The 24584-nt window shown below is 39.2% G+C and overlaps 1 protein-coding gene across 1 annotated transcript in view; it reads left to right on the top strand.

Annotated features, from left to right (window-relative positions):
• NELL1 (neural EGFL like 1) overlaps positions 1-24584 on the top strand; it is a 287217-nt gene that overhangs the window by 170863 nt on the left and 91770 nt on the right. The window contains 1 exon segment of the mRNA XM_032691544.1: positions 5833-5955. Within this exon segment, the coding sequence (XP_032547435.1) occupies positions 5833-5955 (123 nt within the window).

Genomic DNA, 24584 nt, shown 5'->3' with positions numbered 1-24584 from the left:
ACATATTTAAGAACAGAAGGTTGTTGCGCAGAAAGAATTCCAGCCAGGGAAGAGCGGAGTGAGATCATGGGAACAGTACTGCAGACCCTAAGGGCAGTGCAGAAGGAGGGGCAGGAGGTGCTCCAGGCGTGGGAGCCGAGGCCCTGCAGCCCGTGGGGCAGAGCAGGGAGGGGCAGCTGTGCCCCTGCAGCCCCTGGGGGAGCATCGGGGTGCAGAGACTCCCCTGCAGCCCCTGGGGGAGCCCACGCTGGAGCAGATGGATGCAGGAAGGAGGCAGTGACCCCGTGGGAGGCCCAGGATGGAGCAGGGTCCTGCCATAGACCTGCAGCGCGTGGAGAGGGAAGCCCAGGCTGGAGCAGGTTTTTCCCGGGTAGGACTGGTGGCCCGTGGGGGACCCAAGCCGGTACAGCTCATCCGTGAAGGACTGACCCCATGGAGTGACCCACGGGACAGCAGGTTGGCAAGAGCTGCTGTCCGAGGGATGGACTCACGCTGGAGAGGTCCCTCCAGGACTGTTTCCCTTGGGAGAGACCCCACGGGAGCAGGGGAAGGACTCCTGTCCCTGGGCAGCGGCAGAAACAACAACTGACCATAACTCCCATTCCCATCCCCCTGCACGGTTGGGGGCGGGAGGAGGGAGAATGTGGAAGGAGGGGTGGGGGGAAGGTGTTTTTGAGACTGTTTTATTTCTCACTCTTTGGCTCTTATCCTGTTAGTAGTAAATTTAAGTGCTATCCCCACTTTGAGTCTGTTTTGCCTGTAAAGGTAATCAGTCACTGACCTCTACCAGCTCTTAACTTATGAATCCTTAGCTGTTTTTTCTCTCTCCTCTGTCTAGTTACAGAGGGAGAGTGAGAGAGTGGCTTTAGTGGGTACCTGGGATCTGGCCAGGGTCAACCCACTACACCTACGAACAGTTTTGCAGTGTGGTGTGGGTGGCTTTATGCAAAATAAATTACCTCAGGCAGACGAAATCTTTGTCTGGCACCTTTCTTTCTGCCCCCAGTGCTTTTCCTCCTGCATTCTTCCTGTTCAGTTTATCCCAGAACAGAAGGTATTTTTTTAAGTAGCACAAAACAGAAGTATTTATGTGATTCCTCAGTGAGATTAGGCTAGGAAAAGGGGGATATGAAGGATTTGGCAGAAATATGTGTACATGAAGGCTGCTGACTTCTTTTTATTCTTTTTTTTTTTGAATATTTCAATTTATACTTCACACTGAAGTGATCAACGATCAGCAGCTGGAATTCTTAGTCATTTGAGATGTGCAGGAGCTGCTACAACCTGGTGTGCATTAACCCCTTTAGCCTTAAATGGATACTTGTGTTTTGAAGGCAGCTAAAGGTTTAGTTAAAATTTAAACAAGTGGTTTCACAACTGAAACACATCATGATTGAATGTTGTGCTGTTGCTGAGGGTGCAGCTAAATACAGCTATTAGCAGAGCCTTGACCCTTTATAGCAAGTCTTCTGCTGGCAGGCACGAAGTTTACTTGTGTTCCTGGTCTCCTACTGCCTCAGGTATTATCCCATTGTTGTTTTTACATGTGTCCTCAGTAGCTGTTGGCTGCAGATTTTGGTGTGCTGGGCTGTTTGCCCGGGTGGGGTCCATCTACCTCAAGCACATGCAGGGGGATGCCCTGTGGTCGCAGCTGTCTTGGCAGCCTGGTAATTGTGCTTATTTCAACCATTTCCTATTAATTCCGTGTTCTTGTGACTTTGGCAGAAAATGATGTGTTTTCCCATTGTACTGCAACTTGTTTCTTCTCTGGGATTTCAGGAAAAAGGAGATATTGTGTGTGTCCTGATATCAGTGTGCTTCCAGACCAGATGTGTTTTGGCATAAGGTGGTTTTTCTACTGTTTATAGGATGCATTGGTGCTTTTTATAATAGGATGTGCAACTAACCATCTCCTTGAAACTATTTTCTGGTGAATTAACTTTGCTTTTTATGTGATTGTTATCTCTCTAAGGCCATGTAGTATTGAAAAGAATTCTGTCACCATCAAGATAAACTTATTTTTATTAGGTTGCTGGTGAACAAAGCAGAGATAACTAAAAGATTTGTCTTCCACCTCTGTGCTTGTGCTGTTTTGTAACACCGCCCCCATATAAACATTAGACCTGTAGTGCTCCCAGTGTGGACTTCTAAGTTGTGCAGAATTGTACAACATAGGTGATGGAGATGTGTTTTTGTAAAAGTAAGACTAATTTCTTACAAGTGCTTTTGGAGGCAGATAGCCATTCTGAGGTGAAGGCTAAGGAAAGAATAAACTTCATAGCCATTTGTTCACAAGATGGTCTAACTCAGGTGTGAACTCAGGAAAGTATCAGAAGATTCTCTTTACTGTTTTGGAAAAGGTCATGAAAGGTTTTGGACTTTTGATTCTTCCCTTTTTTCTTTGCAACAGAAAATTGATATCCTTAAATTTTCTATAAAATCTTTAGTATTTAAGGATTTCAGAAGAATGACAAATACTAGAGGAAAAGATAAAATCTTGTAACATCCTTATTTTATAGAGTGGAAAAAAAGAGGCACAATAAACTACCTGGTCTTGTGGCTTTACCACAAAACATGGAATAGATGCAGCAACAATCATAAATCCTGAGTAACAGAAATACTAATGCTGAGGATAATTTACTGGGATTTGATAAAAAAATTAACTTACCTGTAAGCAAAGAATGGTGCTGCTGTTGTAACTATTCATCTAAAATGGTACCTGATCTAGAAATAGATAATAATCTGGGGGAATGGGAGTTGGTTCAAGGAATTATATCCTACAGTGCTGTCCTTCTCAGTAAGCCTGCCAGTTCTTTTTGTCTTTGATCATGAGCTCATTTTGTGTATATTACGCAGGAAATAGAAGTCAGAGAGATGGATGACTTCAATCAAACTTAATGATGACAGTTTAATTCCTGAGCATGGCAGCTTACTTGTTTATATATACATATATATATATATATATATATACACACAGGTATAAAAAAATTTAAAAAGTTACTTTTGTTTGTGTATTTTAGAGCCCTTTGTGCTTCTCATTTTCAGCTACAAGGGAAATTGTCAAAATAAGAAATGACTTTGGGCTTTTTGTCTCAGCTCTCTCCTTTTGGTGCTTTAGTGCTTTGGAATGATGCTATGCAATGTCCTTCTCTGCCAATTTTATTTGCTGTCGAGTCAGTATTTACCATAACATTAAAGCAAAAGCAGGTTCTGTCTGATGTGCTTGAATGGGAATTTCTGAAAAGCAGCGTGTGTAAGAAAGCAAAATTCTTTGCAAATTAGTCACAGTCTCCTTTGAATTTAAGCAAAACCAGAGCTGGCTTTCCATTCTGACTTTCCAGTGTGAACACCCAAGTTTTCCAAAGGATGATCTCCTGTGAGGGCACAGGAAACCCAAGGGAACTTGCTACTGACAGAATCTTAAGGATTTTTCATCTGGATGAAAAGATTTTTGTACCTTGACAGAAAATCAATGCTTTCTCATTCTTATTAGGCCTGTAGCAACATCAACTATAGACATCCCTGCACCAGGGAAAACTTCATTTAAAGTTCCCATCATTGCAGCCATATTGCTGCTAAGAAATCTTGGCATTCCTCATGCAGATGAGTCCTTCTTGTGCTAACAGCATAAGGATGCCTCGTGAAGGGCAGGTTCCCATGGTCAGTTTTGTTGCTAACTCTTTAAATTATATCAGCTTTGAAAAAACTGACCTCTGTTTGAAGTATGACTGTGGGAAAACAGCTTTGTCAGTGCTAAATCTTTTTGTATTTCCAGCACCTGTACACCTGCAGGAACGGTGAATACAGTGATTTACATTGTCAGAGTCCTAGAACAACACAGCAGACTATCCTCTCTCGTGTATTTTGGCAAAACACATTTGTTATTACTGGGAAATCTTTTGTTTATACTTGAAGTGCTGAGAAGGTAATAGGCTAATTTTGGCAATCGTTTGAGTAGGAATGTTCTTGTGTACACACCTGAGCCTATCACAAAGGCATTCTCATTATAGTTTGAATACTAACACATGAAAGCTAATGGCAATTAAAAGTAGGAAGAGGAGGGAGAGATTATGGAGAGTGTGTCTCTTTTAAAAGAAAGCATAATTCAGCTTCTACTGCCTTCAAAGCACTTCCTTGGAGAGTAGCTTGATGCTTTTTGTGTCTGACCCAGCAGTCTGAGCACCATGAGACTGAAGCAGCAAAGTGGTAGAGTTTCTTAAAAGATGAAGGGGAGAGCAGGCAGCCCTTGAAGAACCCTAGCATTTAGAATATGTAAGGCCTCTGAAAATTGGCAAGAAGCTGAAGTTGAATTACCAAGCAGAGCTAGGGACTAACATAAACTAACAAGTATAAATGCAAGCCTGAATTTATCAGCTGAAGCCAGGCACATATGAGAGTGTGTGTGAATTCCTTGCTAAAAGCAGAGAGAGAGAGAGGATGATACATTGCTTTGATGCAATTTAAGAGAAAATAGTCACAATCCATATCATTTTGCTGTCAAATGTATTTGAAAAATAGAAAACATGTTGGATATATGTACTGCAAATAGTTATCAACAGTGTTCCAGAAGTATTTGGTTTAGTGGGTTCCTTAGAATTCATCATTCTAATCCTACGTGTCTTGAGTTATCTTGAAATTGGCTGTTGTTCTGTAACTATGGTAGAGTGAGAGCATTGCAGAGGTGAACTGCAGCCTGTCAAAGCCTGTGATGCTGCTGTTCTCAGTGGAGAGATTCTTCCAAAGGGCTTAATTCAGTCTGCAAAAGTGAGTGTTTTGCTGGTGTTTTAGAGGCATTACCTCTCTGTGATCTGTAGAAGACTAAATTTAGTCCATTGTCCTTTGAACACCCCTTATGCACCTTTATACCCCTTATACACTTTAGCAAATCCTAATTCCACGAAGAGATAACTTTTACCTCTCAGCATATGAATATCAGGCTGATAATTGCAGTTGCATAAATGAAGACTGCCAAGAAGGGTTCCAGATCCTGGTTGTTGCCCACTGTATGGTTTTAAGAACATTCGTTGCATCCTTTTGATTCCACTGAACAAAAATTGTAAAACCACTGGCACAAAAGTGTCAAATATTGAGGTTTTCTTTTTGCAATCCTACTGTGTGAGGGAAGCTCCTCATAATTGCAGGAAGAAGCGAAAAACTTCAGGGTCAGGTACCTCATCACCTCTAACTGATGCTTTAGGAGAACAAAAAGTAGCAGGAGCATAAAGTGCAGAGCTGTGGAAAATTTGTCTTGGGGCAGCAGTTAGAGTTGCTGGATGAAAGCAAAATATGGCCCATTTGTCTGGGAGCCTCTTTGAGGCTCGAGGGTGTGATTGGTACTCTAAAAATGTGGAATGTTACTATGTGCTATTAGAGAAGGAGCGAGCTCAGTGTTAGAGCAAGCAGTTGTGACAACTGAATTCTGGAGTTACAGGGTGGGCTATTAGGGCCCCTCTTGTGTTCAGTTATCTTGTATTTATGATTATTACTGCTGGTGGTGGACAGTGATGTAAAGGTTAGTCTTCACAGCAGATATTTTTCGCTGATAATCCTCTTCATAGCTTTTTGTCATAGCCATACTTTGCTTCCTCACAGATGCCTTTTTTTTCTTTCTGTTTTTAAACCTAAATAATCTCCTGTTGCCATGCACATGTTGTTGAGTTTCAGAATTGGAGCAAGTCCATAGCTGACTCCCACACCAAGCCCCCGGCGTTCAACCATTGCAGCAACCTGGTTATTCCACTTGGCTTTCAAATACCACCTCATCTCCCTGAAAAGCTCACTGCCTCTCAAAAACTGTTTTCTTTTCTTTTTTTTTTCCCTCCCCCCACGTAGAGCATGATGAATGTGGCAGTGGCCAGCACAACTGTGATGAGAATGCAATCTGTACTAACACTATCAGGGGACATAGCTGCACCTGCAAACCCGGGTACGTGGGGAACGGGACCATCTGCCGAGGTAAGTCTGTTATTTGAGAGACACCATAAACGTGTCAGGCTTTATTACTGTTTTCTGACAGTCACCTACATGCTGGTAACTTATGATTGCTGGATTCTGCAATGATTTGCTTTAAGGCTTATCATCTGGCAAATGGAGTAAGCGTGGAGATAATGGGAATTGGTTTGTGCATAACTTCTTAGCAGGAAAGAAATATTTTTTGCATGGTAGAGGAAGAGAACTTTTTATTTACTACACTGAATACTGTCATTTGAGCTAGTATAATTCAACTTCTAAGTGGTGTTCATGTTTTATAAACTGGATGATATATGCTGTCACCTTTGGCTTTTAAATTTTAACAACGTGAATTTCAAGTTAGGATAATTATCTTTTATACTAACATCATATGGTTGTTATTTGACTACTTGCATCAGAATCGTGATTTTTTTTTTTACATATAAATCTTTAAATGTGTTTTTTGAGAATTTCTCAGTTATGTAAACAAGAAATATTGATAGCTAGCCATACTCTTTTTGAAGTGGTAGATCATTTATTTAGGGTGGTTTTTATGTTTTTCTTTCAGCAGAGAAAGAGAAGCAAATGTCTCGTATAAGGTCAAAGGAGGGAATATATTAAACAGTTGGATTGGTGAGGGCTGTGTCTTGAAGTACTGTTGAGTTGTAACTCATGCATTTATGAATTACACTTGTCTCATAAAAAGCTATATTTTGTCTTGTCTGGGGTTTCATACTTTCTGACTTTCTAAACAGAATTACAGTAATAGAAAACTAAGTTTTAGGGGGTTGTTTTATTGTATTTTTGAAGTGGCAACTATTGAAACTGAGGAACATTTTGGATAAAATGTTCTGTACAGTTTGGGGCACAAGAGGCTGGATATTAATTTTTCAGACTGTAGTAAATTGGCCAAACAATTCCTTGAAGGAAGATTGATGCCATCCCTGTTTCTCGCTAAAGTCCTTCACAAAGATCGGCGTCTCAGCTGCTGAATTAGCCTGTACAATCAGGCTGGGTTTTCATAGGACTTTCTTTGGGTACTTTCCACCCATACAAGAGCATCCCTTTATTTAAAACTAAAATGGTTTGTAAGGATTTAGGAAGGAATAGAAAAATGTGTTGGGCAAGTTAAGCCTCAGTCTGTCTGTATTGAAGGTCAACAGGTGATACCAGGGAGAAACTCATAGCAGTATGTTTTCAGGCCTCGATTACAGTAAATGTAAATTGCAGCACAAACAAGTGTAGTTTCAGGGAAGTCTGAGTACTAAACAGCCTGACTGTGGCATTATTATTATTAAATAATTAATTTATTGTTAACATTATTTATTAATATTAAAATTTATTTATAAGTATTATTAACAATAATTTGAAACAGTGATATTTGGATAGGTTAATAAAATCTGTGTTTTCACACTGGTTTTCTTCATTTGTGTACTTGGATATTTGGTTTAGTGTGCAAAAAACTCCAAATGGAACTCCTACTGCATATTTATTAACTTAGCAATGTTGTAGCAATGAAATTTCACTGGAGAAATGCAATAATGTTTTTACTCTCAAAGTTCTGTTGAAATCTGAGTTTCTACAATAAATATTTTTATATATAAAAATATTGCATATTGTATATATGTATATATTTTTAGTATGCCTTGAGTTTCACATGCAAATGTAGTTATAGTTGCCTTTTTGAGGTGGATTTACTTGAAAATACAGGAAATTTTGTTCTTATGTTCTGACTGAGAAGCATAAATTAGAAAGAAAACTGGAGATTGTAGGAAGGGGTTTGCAGTCTAATAATTATTAAAGTCACTAGGGATAAGAGTAATCCAGCATTGCATGGAGTAGTCATTACTGCAAACCAGGTAGTATTAGAACTGTCTGCATTTTAGTAAATTATAAAACAAACAGTGCAAAGTACTGGTTTGAATTTCTCAGCCTGTGGTTCTGTGGTTACTTGGAGTTTTCACAAACTTGGATGCTAATTAAAGAAATGTTCCCATTCTGCCCATGGTAATACCAGAAGCACTACTTTTACATCTTTTTTTTTACCAAGTTTAACAGTGGTACATTATCAGCTACCTGTCACAGCAGTTTCCTGAGGTTGGCATAAGAAAAGAGGCGTGAACATGTCAGGACAACTATAAACTGCTTATATTGGCTTGTAGTATTTTAGGGCTTTATCTTCAGGCAATATAGATTGGGAAAAACACAGATATAAGTCAAGGTGATATACCATCTGGAGATGGTTTCTATTCTACTTGAGACATCTGTAAGTGCTTTATAAATGTTTATATGTTATAGATGAGTGCATGCACAAATCAGTTGTTCCCACCACTACTAGAATAATACATCTCTGTAGTACAATAGGAAATCATATTAATGTTGTCCAGCCAAACCATAAAGAGAAAAATGATGATTTTATGATGAGAGAAAAGGACTGGCTTTGTGCATGATTCTACAGTCTATTTCAACAATCTATGTTGTAAAAAAGTGAAATCAGAGTAATGATCTTCTTTGGCTTTAGTGAATAACACTGTGATAGTATTTATAAAAAAACCACCACAGAATTCTGTTATTGGTGTTTTAGAAAAGAAAATGTGTAGTTGAATCAAACTGCATTGTGAACTACTGGTAAATATAATGCGATTACTCTGGCAGGAGTTTGTGTTGTTTGCAATTTTCGTGAAAAGTATGGAGAAATAGAAAGGGACAGAAATGACATGGATATTGTGATTGCTGGGGAATTAGAAATAAAAACAAAACCCAACTGTTGAAGAGGAAACCAAATATTTTTTTTTCTGTATAATCTGGCTGTCATGTGTTTTGAGTAGCAAAAAATTTTGTGGATAAGGAATTGCATTAACAGGTTTGTTAAGTTGCTCTTTTCTGTGAGTGAAACTTTGAAAAAAATCAAAAGAAGTAAGAGTGATTCAGGACACAGAAAAGGTTGTAGGTGGGTAGTGGAAGACATGCCATGCCCTTTTACTTGAATTCTGTAATGAACTTACAGAATCCATAGGTGAGGGCAGAATAAGGACAACTGGAGCAATTTCACTAAATTTCAGGATAGGATTTAATAGTGCAGCATAAAGGCTGCATTTAGAGTAGAAGGGAAGGGTGATAAAAAATGGTTTAGCAACAGAATGTTGTAGTTTAAAAAAGTCATGGTGGGCAAGTGGCTACCTGGTGCAGCATGGTACTTTGAAGTGTGCCTGTCAGGATGGACCTTGTGGGAAATGAGTGTTTAGTGGCAGTGGTTAGATGAAAGAAGTTTCAGTTTCCTGGGACAACCAGGTTTATGAATAACCCATCACTTGTGGACAGGATTGTGTGTGTGAGCGTAAAACTCTGTCATCTACAAAATGAGTAAAACTCACTGTCATGGCTCTAGCTGAAGAACCAGGGATATGGAATACAGAGATAAACCCTATGTTTGACTGTAGAGGATCTTGGTCTGTGTACTGTTGCAGTGTTTTTGTGTGTAATCTTGACAGGGATAATCTGGGAGGCTGGAAAACGTGTAGAGGGAAAACGTCTTTTTCTGGTTTTTGTCTGATAAGTTCTAGTTCCAGTTCCACTTGGCAGACTTGCCCCACATACTGTGGAAGTGATATATGTTGAAGTCATACCTGCCATTTGTTTAAAACATAAAAGACTTCGTGCCCCGCAGTCTACTCTGCCTTAGTGAGAGGGAGGGCAGAGAACACTTGCTGTGGGATTGCACAGTCTTACAGCTTAGCTTGTGCCACAGACTGAAGTCAAAGGGAAAAAAACAAGGTATATTGAAACATCATTAAGTTTCCTAAAATGATTGATGACATTTGGGATTAAATGCATTAAAACAAACAAACCCCCACCCACCAGATTTTGTCAGGAGCAACGTGCAAGTTGCCATCAAGGTTTGGTGGCAATTAGATCTTTTCTTTTGTACAAGGAGCCTTAGATGTAGTATGCAAGCCTTGTCCTAAGTCTTGGTATTTTGTTCCAAATGTTTGTTTTAAAACATAAATTCTACCCACAGCTGCATTTGTATACTATCAGAAAAATAGAAGTGGTCTTGAGTGTATTCAGATGGTAAACAGGAGCAATTCTTTGGAAACATAGACAAGGTGTGTTTGTTAATCTTTTTCTCGTGTACCTCTGTTGTGGAGGATGAACAGAAGTTTGGCACTTAGTCAAGTGCAAATAGTTTTCATTGTACTTCTATATTTTATATGTATAATCTATCTAACAGGTATATTTAGTGTGCTATTGATAGCTCACTTAGTGGTGTCTGCTGAGATGTAGATTTATTAGAATGATTAAATGAAGTGGATTTAGTTACAATCATAAACCTTAGAGCAAGTGTGTGCAATATGAATGATGCCTGGGCAGAGAAACACCAGGTATCATGAAATAAAAATCAAAATAGTGTTTATTCTGATTAATATTCAGGCTGTATAATGGTTTATTTCTGCCAGAATATAGACTATGATTATTTTTTCCCTGTTGTATTCTTTGCAACATTACACAGGAGGTATGGTAGAGTCTTAAAGACAAGGGCCATTATTTTTAAGTGGCTCAGTTCTTCTGGTGTAATCTGGAAGTTTAGTTTCTTAATTGTACTGTGGTTCACTATATATTTTTGCCTTGGAATGTGTGTTTAGGAGTGTCATTGTTACTGATGGACTTGCTGGTCACTTCAGGAATAACTTATTCAGAACCTTATATAAAAAGCAATCAGATTTCAAACAGGTGCTTTTTATATGGTAATGGGGGTAATCATATGGAGTCTTTATTCATAATACACCTAGAATGTTTACTGACAGCTAGAGTATATCTCAGGCTTGACAATTGCTTCTGTTTCATGTCAGTCAGTAACTTGGCTACTTTTAACTGTTTTAATCATAAATTGCAATTGGATGGACGTGTGGTTTTATCCAGTGGCAGTCTGAGAGCTCTTTTTCATTGCTGATGTTTTTGTTTCCAAGCAGGTATTTTTTAAAGTATTTCTTAGTCTGAAATATATTTAATAATCTGAAAGATGTGCCCATAAAAGAAGTTATGTTATCTCCCAGTGTGTGGGGAGTATAGTGATGGTCTAGTAAATAGGTGAGTAAAGATAAAGAAATTTTTGTATTATGAAACTTCACCTGTTGTGAAAAATACTCAAGACTATTTTTAGTAAGAGCTAAAGAAGTAAAAAAAAAAAATCAGTCTCTCTGGTTATTTCTGTGCTGAGTTGTCTGCTTTTTTGGGTCCCTTTTACACTGACATCAGCAAAGCAAAGGTAGATTAAATGTCAGCAATGGGAGACAGACGTGTTGATATCTTGATATTAAAGCATATCAGATCACTATAAGGTAACTAACTGCCACTTAGGTTTATGTTTTTTGCATGTATGTGTGTCTGGAGGTGGAGTTAAAAGTCTTTATGAAGCATTGGAGTGAGTTATGAATAATATGTAGGGCAAGATGGAAAGGAAAAAAACCATGTCTTTTCCCTATAGCTTTCGATTTTTTTTTTTTTGAAGCTATAAAGCTTTGAATGGTTGATATGCCTTATCACAGCTTTAATTGCTGTTTTGGTGCAATATTCACCAGTCTCATGAAAGAATATGTGAGTTTTGAATCATACTGAGATTTTCATCTTCATTCTTCGCAGTCTTGAGCTTTGTGTAGGTTTTTTATACCTAATGAACAGTGAATAAATCACTGCAAAAGCAGGCAAGTGCATGCACTTGCATTTTGCTGTCACTTGGCACATGTGGAAAACACCATGCCAAGTGTAAGAAACTGGATAGTCACACCTTTTGTGTAAGGCATTCCAGATACAACTGATTTAATAATTTTAAACCAGTATATAATTATACAACAGTGCAGTTAGAATTCTTGTGGGTTTTTTTCATTCTAAAAGTAGTATTGCTGGACACAGAATCAAGACTGATGGAAACCACTAAATTTTCTATAGTCCTAAATCCATTGTATTAATAAAAATGAAAATGTGAAATTTTAATGTAAGAATCTTTATATCTTTGTTCATGATTAGATAGCTATCAGGTGTGGTGTGTTCATTGTAAGTGCTATGTTTGTGTTTGGATTATGAGTTATATAAACTCACTTTGTGAATTATTTGCTAGATTTTAAATTTCAGTTCTGATGTTGTTCTTGGGTTGGTTTTGGACTGTGATGATTTAAAGTGATTTTGATGAAATTAGGATGATTTATGATAATTTTTTCTTGCCCTTAAAACATCATCACGTAGATTTAGTCGTGTGAGATGTTGAAATGCAGATGTAAGAGCCTGGGAAGGAGAGAGGCGTTGGGAGAAGATTTATTAAGATTTATTTTATTTCTCATTATCCTGCTCTGATTTTGTTAGTAATAAATTCAGTTAATATCCCCAAATTGAGTCTGTGTTTTTCCCTGATGGTACTTGGTGAGTGATGTCTCCCTGTCATTATCTCAACCCATGAACACTTCATTATATTTTCTCTCCCCTGTCCATTTGTGGAGGGGAGCGATTGAGAGGATTTGGTGGGTGTCTGTCAACCCACTGCATTGCATTAAGAACTAAGCTCGACATATCCACCACTATGCTGTCCAATTTTACAACCTCTTTAAGGGCACAGTGTTTCCTGGGGATTGGATCCTGTTCTGTGTGTGAGATTGTTCAAGATGATTTAGAATGCACATCAGTTATGGAAATAGCTCATTTAAAACCCATGATTAATGTAACTTGTCAGAATCCAGATCCTGATCTCTGTGCTGTCACAGATTTTCTCAGTGCTCTAGATTTATGACTAATTTAAAAGGAGTGTAGCAGTGATTTGTGCTTGCTGGAGGAGCAGTCCAGTCCAGAGAACTGTTGTACCTGTATAAAAGGAAAGAAGAGCTGTAGTTACCTGAAGTATTTTGAAACTTAATCTGACAGGTCTTTCTACCTGCATGAGTAGGTGCAAAGGGCTCAGCAGACCTACTCATGAGTGTTTAGGAGAGCTCCTCAGTTCAGATTCTGAGGTGGCTCACTTGCTTGTTGTCTCCTATTGTTTTGTTTTACATTCCTTGATTTCAAGTCAGCAGTTCACTGTAAGGTCACGGTCCTTTGCAGCATCTACAAAAGAATTACCAGTTGGTGACAAGTTAACAGATATATTCCCCACAATCTCCTGGGCAGTAAAACTGGGTTGTATGGAAGCGTGAGACTATTTCAATAGTTATTTCTTTCTCTTTTAAGAGAGCAGTTAATAAAAGCAGCAAATGCGAAGATTTTACTTTATAATTAATGTCTTCTCCATACATTTTACTTATTTTCTACAATGTGTTTGAGATCATCTTAATAACTCCTGTTTGCAGCAGGTGTATCACCTCCCAGGTCTCTGTTGCTGAGCACTGAGGAGCCAGTTCAGGGCTTCCTGAAGTCAAGAAGCAGCTTTCTAATACTATTAGAATGGTTCGTTTGTGTTATACAAGCTAGTACTTTTTGTTTCTTTCTTCCTGTAGTATTGAAATCTAAAATTTGAACAAAAATTGTCAATCATTAGCCCTCAAACACATCCTTCATTGAAAGAACTCATTCACTATGTTCTGCTGCTTTTTTGACAGTGGGACAATAGACATTATGGTCAGTGGTTTGGTCTGCAGTACTGACTGCCCTGAACCTGTGATCCTTATGATGTGTGAAACCCTGTCTGTTTAGAGCTGTGACTCTTCTGGCCTGCCCTGGGAGCTTGACATGCAATTATTGGGTACAAAGTACTTATTTTTTGATGGTAGGTGGAAGAAGTCAGTTCATTAAGAGCATCTTGAAATATATAATTGCACAAAGCTGATTGCAGTGTGGGCTTGGCTCAGAGCAGCCACAGGAGCATAAGAGCAATAGCAGCACAGAGTTCTCTCTCTTGTGAAATCGTTTACAGTGTGCAACCATTTCAGGATTCATGTATATGGAACAAGGACATCAAAAGGCAAGAGGATGCCAAAAACCATGAAATTGTTTCTATTCCCTGTAGAACATAACCAAACAGTATTGAAAACTGAATATAAGTATCTTGCCGAAATGTAAAATAAGGGCCTTGCAGTTATTGGTTTTGGCAACGGTTTCTGGTAGCACTGTGCTGTCACCCCAGCGCAGAAGGAAGTAGCTTTTCACACAGCACATAAGTAATTTGAGAGCCCTTGGCCACAGGGTGGTGAGGATGCCAGGCAGAGTGAAAATGCTGTTGTATGTCAGAAGAACAGCCCAACCAGTGAGTGCACAATATTTGGGTTGAGAAAGGCGATGGGTAATCTTTAGTCACCAGATCCTTGCCCTGTTCTTACCCTTGATGTTCATTATGGGCTGTATTTGGAGAGAGGATACTGGGCTAATAGGCCCTCTGGAATAACCTAGTTGATTTATTTTTGTGTTCTTTGGGCTGGAATTATTATTAGAGCAATCCTTTTTGGGTAAGGATAATATTAGCCATTTATATATTTCTGTTGTATTTGTGCAAAGGGGCTGTTCTTTGCAATCACAGTGGAATAGACACCAACCAGAAAACTGTTCTCAACCTCCTCTTCCTACTAATTTCCCCCATTACAGCACACCAAGGTAAAACCATTAAGTGATTTTGTCAAATGTGACATCCTGATCCAGGATTCAGACTCTGTTCCCAGTCTGATAGGTCTATTCTTAAACCATCGGGCTGTGATTTTGCCACAGGAACTGTCAAAAATATTTTAAACATACCTGAAGAATCAAACAAAAAGAGTCCAAAATAAAGCATTTGGGGATATGTAAAATTTAGGTTATCTATTCAGTCTTAAGTCATATGCATACAATCCTTACTGATAAAACCACAGGTGCTGTGGGGTTTTTGGTACCTCTCCCTTATTCAGTGCGCAGTGTAGAGACGTAAATCAGTGAAGGAGATGAAGTCCTGAAATTAGGTATTCTGTGTTTATTATTTTTGTTTTTCATTGTATGACCCTATTATTGTTAGCTACTGTCTGAATTCAGTATCTGTTCTGAATTTAGGATGTTACCAGGTCCTTCAGAAAACAATATATATTTTTTCATCAAATGCATACAGTGGAGTGAAGACATACTTTAGCTGCCTTTACATCAACTCTCCAGCTCTCCAGCTGCAGTGGTTTAGTTGTTCAAGCAGCTGCCCAGGTTCTCAAGCCTGTAGCTCTCTCATCCTTCTGTTTTATCATGACTTTAGAAGTACAATATTAGTCTTTGTGGTCTTGCCATTGGAGGGGGATGTGGGCAAAAGAGGTTCAGTTCCAAGTTCCCAGGTGGGTGTAAGGGGACTGTTTGACTTTCCTCTCTGCAGCTCCCATGGTCCTTCTTGCCTTACCATTCCCTCTGTTCCCCAGCTGCATCCTTCCTCTCTTCCTTTGTCCTCCCCTGGCTCTTGCACCACTGTGAAACATGATGAATGCTGTAAGAGTATTAAGAGGGTGTGATTAAACATTTACAAACTGTGGTTTTTCTCAAACACGGCAAGAGGCGTATCCTTCAAATCTCTGTGCCAAAGTGGGGACCCTTGGAAAGGGGAGAGTAAAAAAAAAAAACAAAACAAACTTATTTTGAGAAATAGATGATTTTTTTTTTTCTACAGTGCAGCTTCTGGTAGATACTCATCACAGGAAAAACTTATTACAAATGGTTTACTTGACCACAGTACTGAAAATGGCATTTTCTAGTCATAAAGCTTGGATTGCCCTGTATGTAGGTATGGCTCACTTTGTTTGCATGAGTCACATTGGTTGGTTTACTAGTTTTGGAGGTTGCATTTATTTTTTGAGCACTGGGAATGGCAAATCTGGAAGCCATGCAGGATGTTTGATGGGACAATTTGCATCTTTTTATCTGGAAAGATTCTCCAGTTCAACTGTTTCACAGTGGTGCTGGTGTTTTAGTCTCTGCAGTGTGCTAGAAAGTTGAGGCACCCCTGTGTGTGTATAGAGTTCTTACCTAAAGTGTTCAACGATAAAAATAATAAATGTGTCTATGCTAAGTGAGCATATGCTAAGTACAAGACTAATGGCAAGCTTAAACACTATACTGAGAATGGTACCTGAAAGAAATGGTGAAGTGAAAAAGAATCTGTTCTGGAACCTACTAAAAAAACCCCCAAATACAATCTTTGAAGATTGTATCATCAAAATGAATTATTAGGTGAATTCAGTACACGAACTACAAGAAGAATGTGAATTAAAATAGCTCAGAACACATTATGTGCAGAGGGAATTAGAAGTTAAAGTAAACCAAGTAGAGGTGGGAATTGAAGGTGTCCCTCTTTTCAACGTAATTTAAAATTCAGTCATCCAAGAGTAAAAATGAACAATTTGTATGTCATAAAACCGAAGAGTTTTTATTTAGGTATTCCTGAAGGGCCAGAGCTGTTTCACCTGTGTTGTTATTCTGTCAATAAATACTCAAACAACTTAGTGTGTCACCTTGATAGTGCTTGCAGTTTTCCCTCACTTTTCTTATTTTTTTTTTTTTTTTGCTTGTGAGTGTAAAGAGGGGAATTGTCAGGCTGGATTTTTGAAGCTGAACTTCAAAACTGACTATTTATTTGAAAGCTAGATGCTACAAAGGCACATCAAGAAGGGATTGAAATTTTAAAATTATGTAAAATTCACAAGTGTGCCTTTTGTTTTTTAAAAAAGTGAAAGCGATGCACATCCATACCTTTGTGCGCGTCCATCTTACCTCTCTTCTGCTGCAGTCTGTTAGTTATGTTGGAACCTACAGGGTATACATATATGCCTCCCATAGATTACGGGATGTGTTTGCTGCCACCGATAAACAGGCTGGATAACTGTTCTCAACAGCCACTATTGTACTATTAAAATGTCTCCACCCATTCCCTTGAGCATATGATTTCACAGTGTCTGGAGCTCCTGCCAGTGGAAAGCTCTGGGATGGAAAAAAATGGCAGCTGGGTGTGGAGCTACTAGAACACTTGCAGAGTTCAAGCAGGTAATATCCATTCCCCTGCATTAATTGTAATGGTTTACTGATGCTCATTAATATGCCACTTTTATTACCAAGACACATGGTTGTACTGCTTTCCTGACACCTATTATTTCCTCCCTCTGAACAGAGCAAAGGAAGCAATAGTCATCTGGTATTGCCATGACATACGTTATTTCCCAATAAAAGATGGAGGTAATCAAATCAGTCCTGCATGCACAGCACAGTATTCCCTTAGCCTTCACAGAGAGGCAAGTGAGAAAATTCTCAATGTGCTAATTTTACACCTGACTGAGCGAGGTATGTGTCTAACTAAAAGGAAGTGATTGACTCCAATGAGTCTACTTACACAATTAGGCACTTGGTTTTTTAGTTTCATGCTGAATATGCTTTGCTGTGTTTATATCATACAGATATAAACAGGCAGCAAGCATTCATCTTCTGCTGGGGTATCAAGGGGAGGTTGAATTCATCATTTCTGAAGAAAGGAGAACTGAGTAGCCAAATCCAACCATCTTTGAATCCTCGGGAAATAGAGTGCTCTTGGAAGAAGATTTAGAAACTAATTTTCAGTGACATCACAGAGAAATAGTTGAAACCAAAATAAAAATGAGTGGGACTCTATAAGTAATTGCCAATGGTTATTGCCAAGTGATTTTCAGTGCTCCGTTATTTATTTATACTTTTACTGTGTAAAAGCATTGGAATTCAGAAATAGCTCAGGTTTTACCCACTCAGTATTTCCACCCATTGCATTAAATGTTCATCCAATCAAATAAGTGCCTGCACACAGCTGGAGTAGAGAACAGACAATATACTTCCCAACTTATGGCCACTTGCTGTAACCACTAACCCACAGAATTAGGCATCCTTGCACTTGCTTTTCTGCTCCCATGTTTTCCACAAGTTCAGTTGTGGAATGGAAGAGAAAAAGATGGGAAACCTCTCCAGCTTCCTTTGCCACAGTGCTTTTCTTCAGAAAGAAATGGAGCTCTGGGTTTCATTTTTTTTTTTTTTTTTTTAGAGTGAGGGCAAGTTAGCCCTTGCGCTTCCCAATTCCTGGACAAATGCTTCAGCAGCTGATAAATGAGGATGGCATATCCCCCTCACCTTGATTCACATGGACCTGTGTGGCTTTAGACTGGGAGCTCTTCCTGGAAGTCAGTGCTTTTGTGAGACTCCCTGATGGGTTCTCAGGGTGCCTGGGCACGAGGCCAGTGGGGCTGGAAGTCTACACAGGCTACACAGGCAGCTTGTTTTCCACTTACTCCAGATGACAACACCTTGTTCTTTGCCGAAAAGTTTATCCATGTCTCAAGGTAACTGGCGAAACTCCAGTGCCTGGCACTTCTCACAGGCTGGGTGGGTCGGCTGGAGAATTGAGCTGAAGAAGTGTCCTGGTTCTGGCCAGGACAGGGTTAATTTTTACAGTAGCCAGGAGGGGGCATGGCCAGGGCCTGGAGGCTATTCTACATTTCCAGGGGACAGGGAGAAAGATCCTTTCCAGGTAGCAGGATGGCACAGTCAGGTTTTTGTCAGGGGTTTCCACGGGGGTGAACACTCGCATGTGAAGCATTCATCTCTTACACACTCACTTATTAATATTGGTGCTGTTACTGTGTGTTTTCTTGTCCCATTACTGTTTCCAGTAAATTATTCTTAACCTGTGATCTTCACCTTATGTGCCTCAAATTCTCCTTTCCATCCTGCTGCTGGGGAGGAGGAGTGGAGGACAGGGGAGTGAGCGAGCAGTGTGTGGTTTCGAGTCTTTCAGTGGGAACACTAAATTGGGGAATACCATTCCTAAACCTCGACAGGAAGACTGAAGAATAGCATTTTTAGATGTAGATACATAATTCTGTCCACATGGCATTTGAGGTATGCAGGTCCTTTTTTAGAATTTTTCCGTCTGTTTTTTTCCTTTATGTGTTACTTCTCTTACTGTTCCTGTTGGTGTGGTTGTCTACTGGGGAGAGTTACACCTGGTGACACGGTAAGTTATACCTAATGCATGAGATTTGTTGCATGAAAACAATTGTAATTAACTGTGACTGATAAAAGTAGATGTTAGAAATTTGTAAGCAGTGTTTCTTTGTGCCTAGTACTTGAAACTGAAGATTGCACATTAAACAGAAATATGATATATATCTTGAAATACGATTTCAGATACTTCTATGATGTGTTTCTAATCTCTGAACTGTGTTTTTTTCTATATGCTTTAAAGTCTTTTATGTTGCTGTGTTCTAGCAGTTGGTGAGAAATATACTGGCTTTCAGCGCAAATAAACTGCACTGTAGAATGTGACTAAGCTTAACATTAGCAAACCTGGCATTTTCATCTGGATACAGTTATTTTATTGTTATTCAAACTGTAATGTTCTTTCTGATGCCATGACCCTGATAAACCTTGTAAACTGTCATACTAGGCAGGTCCAGTAAGGTCCCCATCTGCTCCAGGTAGCCATGCTAGGTACATATTAATGAGGTAATACATGAGGGCAGGTAGTCTGTTCTTGCCTCGAAAATTACATTTGGCAAATAATACATCAAACTGCTACAAGAGCTTAAGCTGTTACTTCTCATGAAGTTTTGCAGGTATGGTGAGAAAAAGCATCTTCATTAAAATTTTGTTGGTGGCATTTAAAGAATACATGCACTCCTCTGACACTTCCCACTGTTTATTTGGAGCACAGTGCCGTGCTGAAATGCTCCGCAGGACTGATTGCTCTGACGTGTTGTAGGTTGCATTCATGTGTCTCATATTGGCAGCTTCAACATACAGCAAAAGCACCATGTATCTCCAGTTAACTGAGTCACTTAAGCACTTCTGTCATCCACAGACTGACTCTGCTGTGTGAGGATGAAAATACTTCTTATTTAAGGGAAATTGTTTTAACCCTATAGTTGGAAACACCCTGATTTGTAAAACATGCAGTAGATGGAGGTTGCTGAAGTTGGTACCTATGCAGGCAATTATTCTCATTTACGTGGACGGTGGCATTTGTTCATGAGGACTGTTGAACACACATTCAGAGGCTTTAATGTGCCTTTTTTAGTGTGTGCAGTGATAAATGGCTATAGATGTGGAAATGTCATAAAAGTACACAATCTTACTAGAAAGGAGGAAAGTAGAAACTTTCATGCAATCATATTTGAATTCCACTTACACTCACCAAAGGGAGAATCATAGAATGGTTTGGGTTGGAAGGGACTTTAAAGATCATCTGTTCCTAACCCCTGCAATGGGCAGGGGCACCTTCCACTAGACCAGGTTGCTCCAAACCTCGTCCAACCTGGCCTTAAGCACTTCCAGGCATGGGGCATCCACAGCTACTCTGGGCAACCTATTCCAGTGCCTCACTATGCTTCAAGTAAAGGGAAAAAAAAAAAAAAGCTTTGCTGTCTCCAGTGTTATATCTTACTCCTTGCTCTGTGCTAATCCAAGTATATCTGAAGGTCCAATTTTAGTGTGCATTTAGTAACCTGCAGTCAATATAATACTTCCTGTCATGTTTCCATTATTATTTTTATGAAATTAAGATGCCAATATAATTGCCAGTTATTGTTGAACCCAGCCTACCCGCCTTTTCATGAAAGTCCCCGGTTAAATAATCAACTTTATTCAGTCATGTTAGGTATTTCTCATTAAACCATAATAATTTGAATTCTTTTCCAGTAAGTCAGGTGAGACTTTCTCCTGAATTTATGATAATTATATTGGTGATAGATCAAATAAAAATATCTTCTGCTAGCAGGGTTATTTGCATTTCACTTGTGATGTCGACTAGCTGACATGAAATCTCTTTTTATTGCCTTATTTCAAGGATGCAGGAAAATGAATACTGGGTATAAAATGATGAGAAGACAAATAGATGCTTTAAGTTTGAACCAACACAAAGCTTAATGTGATTTTTGTTTTTCAAGCCCAAAGTCAGTGCAGACATGTAGAAGGTTCAAATCTGATGCTCAGCACTTCTGGATCATATTTATTAATCTCATTATGTAGTTGTGCATTTAAGCAATGCCGAAAGAAGTGTTTATTAATGTTTCTTTTTTTTTCCCACTGAGGCATTTGCTATGCTTGTATATATATGATATACTGATAACATATTCTATGGAATTTCTGGGTTAGGACAAATTTTCTGAAACTAACACCAGCTTTTGTGGTGGTGTTTGTGGAATCATGGTATCATTTAGGTTGGAAAACACCCTTAAGAGCATTGAGTCCAACTCTACATGGTTGCAGTGATCAGATGAGGGTGATACCAAACCTACCTGGCTCGTGAATGTGCCTGTATGGATGGGCTGGTTTTGTGTTCATCCATCTTTTCCATGTGATCCCTTCCTGCCCAGGTTGTGTGAGTTCTGCACTGCCATGGTGTACTGCTGAGCTGCTTGGTCCCCATATGCCTTCATTTAATGTGATCAATATTGAGTTGATAAATAAATAGGGGGAGAGAGAATTGAGCAAGTTCAGACAGGCTCAAATCTCATCTGCGCTCGGTGAGTCGATCAGATCGGTCAGGTCAAAATTGTGTCCTCTCCCCCGTGGGAGCCTCAACCTGCACGATTGTTCAATGCTTCTGTACACAGAATGAATGGAGACTATATTTTGTACACATTACTGTCAGTGTCTTAGAACACCAGTTAATAAGGGCAAGGAAACAAGTCTGTTCCTAATGCCTGTCACTGCCTGCAGCCATCGCTGCGCCATGTTGGCTGGGGAGAAGCACAAGAGAGGGTAATTCAAGGAAGCAACATAACTCAATTGTGTGTTTCCCTTCTCATCTCATATTTTCCTTTCTGATTTTAATGACACAGCCGATGGACAGGCTCTGGCCCTTGGAGTTATTTTGGATTGTCTTTGAGTGATTTTCTTTTTCTTCTTTTTTCTTTCATTTCTTTTTGACTTCCAAATTGCTGCCATTGTTGCCCACGAGCTGCTACTGAAAGGGTAGGACCTGTGGACTGTCCTGAAGGTGTCCTTTATATTGGTTCATAGAACAACCAGCTGAGTTGTAGAGTGAAAGCTTTGGGTTTGCTCTGCCACAGAACAAAGTGCATTAACTGTTTCAGTGCATTTTTTTTTTAAAGAAGTATATTAAGGTCACTTTTCTCCCAAATCTCCCAGCTGACAACATAAAATGTTACTGTGCCACTAGGATGGCATTTCTTTTGCTGTCATCCTATGCTGGGGGTTAGCCAGGCTTTTTAGCTTCTTGGGTGTAGAAGGATACCTCATTGTATTTGGTTTATTGATTTTTGAAAAATACATGCTGTGACATTAAATGAATAGTTAAATACTAAACTGTTAGGAAGACATGTCCCTTTAGTGTATTTTAGATTAGAATTTGTCAGGACAAATACTTCCCATTTTAAATTCAGCATACCGCCACAGACTATGCAGGCAATTATTTTAAAATGTTTTTTTTCTTTGCTGGTTGATTTAGTGTGAACGAAATCTAGATTGATTTCTAGAATTTATATTGAAACCTAGTCCTAAAGGCAGAAGTCCTCAACTCAGTTCATATATGGTGTAACACTGACAGGAAGTGGGAAAACCACTGTTCCCTTGGCAATGGGCAGGCTGTAAACTCCAGGAGGCCAGTCTTCAATGTCCAGGAACAAACTTGTGAAATATACACACTTATTTTTATTATTATTTTTTCTAGGCTGTGTTACTGGGTCAAGGACTACTGGGGTTACATGAGTTACTTTATTTTTGCAATCTGTTTTACTGTTAGTATATTTGTCTTCCAGTCTTCATGAACCTTTGTCTTTCTCATGCATCTTCATCTTTGGCTCGTCACCCTCTTTCCAAGCAAGAAACTTGTGAATATTCTGGTTGAAAACTTGCATTCGCCGCAAAAAGTTGGTCGCAGAATGTCTGTTTTACACGTTTGAGAAATATATTTTTCTCTTGTGCTGATTATTTCTTTTCCAACATTAGAAGCATCTCTAATTGTGAACTCTAAATAGGAGTAGAAGTGTGGCTAGCTTGTACAGTGAGAAAATGTTTAATTTCCAATTAAGTACTGGGGCAGCAATGCCTTGGGGGCAGAAAGGCAAGAGGGGTGAAGAATTCCTTGGTGGTATTTGCTGACTGGGTGATTATTAGCAATAGGAGATAGTGAAACTTAATTAGAGTTTCTGATCTGGAACAGTGTATTAGGTTTAATTATGTCTGGAAGTCTAGTATTTTACACTTTTTCTTTTAATTAAAATGTATGAATGTGAGTAGCAAAGCTTCTAAGTCTTACAGTCTGGGAAGGCCAAGAGCAAGAAATAACTACATTGTCTACATGATGCCGTATTAAAAAAAAAAGCCCACCAAAAAACCAGTGGTAAAAGCTGAGGAAGCTGGAGTAAAGGTGAACTTAAACATCTGACCTGTAAGAATTGAAATGAATTTTAATAGTGTACAGAGCTGGGCTTCTTGGCACAGCTCCAGCCAATATCTATGTGATCCCATATGCAGCAGTTCATCCTAATTTTGAGTTGTCATGGGGTCACTCTGTGCTCTTGATTGTCCCATCTTTGATGTCAAACATAAACATTGAAGATCCAGTGTGGAGAACATTCAGAATCATACAAATGTGGTCCCTGAGCGTCCTGGGGAAATTCCAGTTGCTATTCAGCATTGATGAGCTGCAGGGACCTATATCTCAGCAGTAGATGAAATAATTAATTTGCTAGATTTTCACTGCATGGTTTCAGGTTTAGGAGTGTTACTAAGATGCTCTGTGAGATAAAGCAGACGATATGAAACACACAAAAGTGAAAGGAATGAAAAACATAGGGAAATGCACATTTACGGTGATGAAAGTGCCGTTAAAGCTACCCTAATTACTCTTGATAAGAAAATACAGTAATAAAGATGACACACACTACAGTATGAACTTAAGTGATCAGCCTCACCGTTCCTTCTTATGTTTTAATCTCTCCTGAAAGGGAGTGATCCACCACTCCGACATAGCTGATGGTGGTGATAGATGCAGACTATTTCAGCAATTCTCTCTGTTTTGGCAGCTCTACTCACTCATCGGCAGCGCTCAGACTGCTGGGATAGATCTCCCTGAGGTTTGTTTTGTATCTCAGCAGATTTTCCCTCTCAAGTGATGCTTTTGTTTTATATTGTGAGAGATTGTATTTATTCCTCCTTGGAGTCTGGGTGAAAATGGCACAAATAGCACAAATACAGTAAATCCTTGCATAAATGAAGTTCAACTGGTTCTTTTTTTTTGTCTCTGACCTTCAAGTGATAGAAGGTCTTCGTTTAGTACAGGTGAGGATTTTAAGTTGAATGAAGGTACTAATACATCTTCCATTCAGAAAAGAAGATGCAGAAACAGAGCATGAGGTGGGATGCGAGCATTTTAGCTGCATTAATATACCCTGGGCAGTTGGGTAGGAAGCTGAAGCATGGAGGAGGAAAGCAAATACAAGCTGTAAGGAGTTAATGAGGAATGGCTGATGTGCCTGTGGTTTGTGAGGGGCTTTCTTCAGTTGTGGGAAACACGTGGAAAAGAACCATGCGCTACTGGGGGAAACTGAAAATCCCCAACACCCAGGTGTATTTTAGAGATCTCTGCGCTGCTGCTGAAGTTTCTGCACTATTATTTTCATTATGTTCCTCTCCCTGGAGTCATGAAATGCCATTCTTAGTTCCAGGTACCTAAGAGTAGT

This window comes from Chiroxiphia lanceolata, chromosome 6 (genome assembly GCF_009829145.1).
Source record: "Chiroxiphia lanceolata isolate bChiLan1 chromosome 6, bChiLan1.pri, whole genome shotgun sequence".
Taxonomy (NCBI): domain Eukaryota; kingdom Metazoa; phylum Chordata; class Aves; order Passeriformes; family Pipridae; genus Chiroxiphia; species Chiroxiphia lanceolata.
Note: the sequence above shows the minus strand (reverse complement) of the source record. Positions and strands in the feature narration are given on the sequence as shown.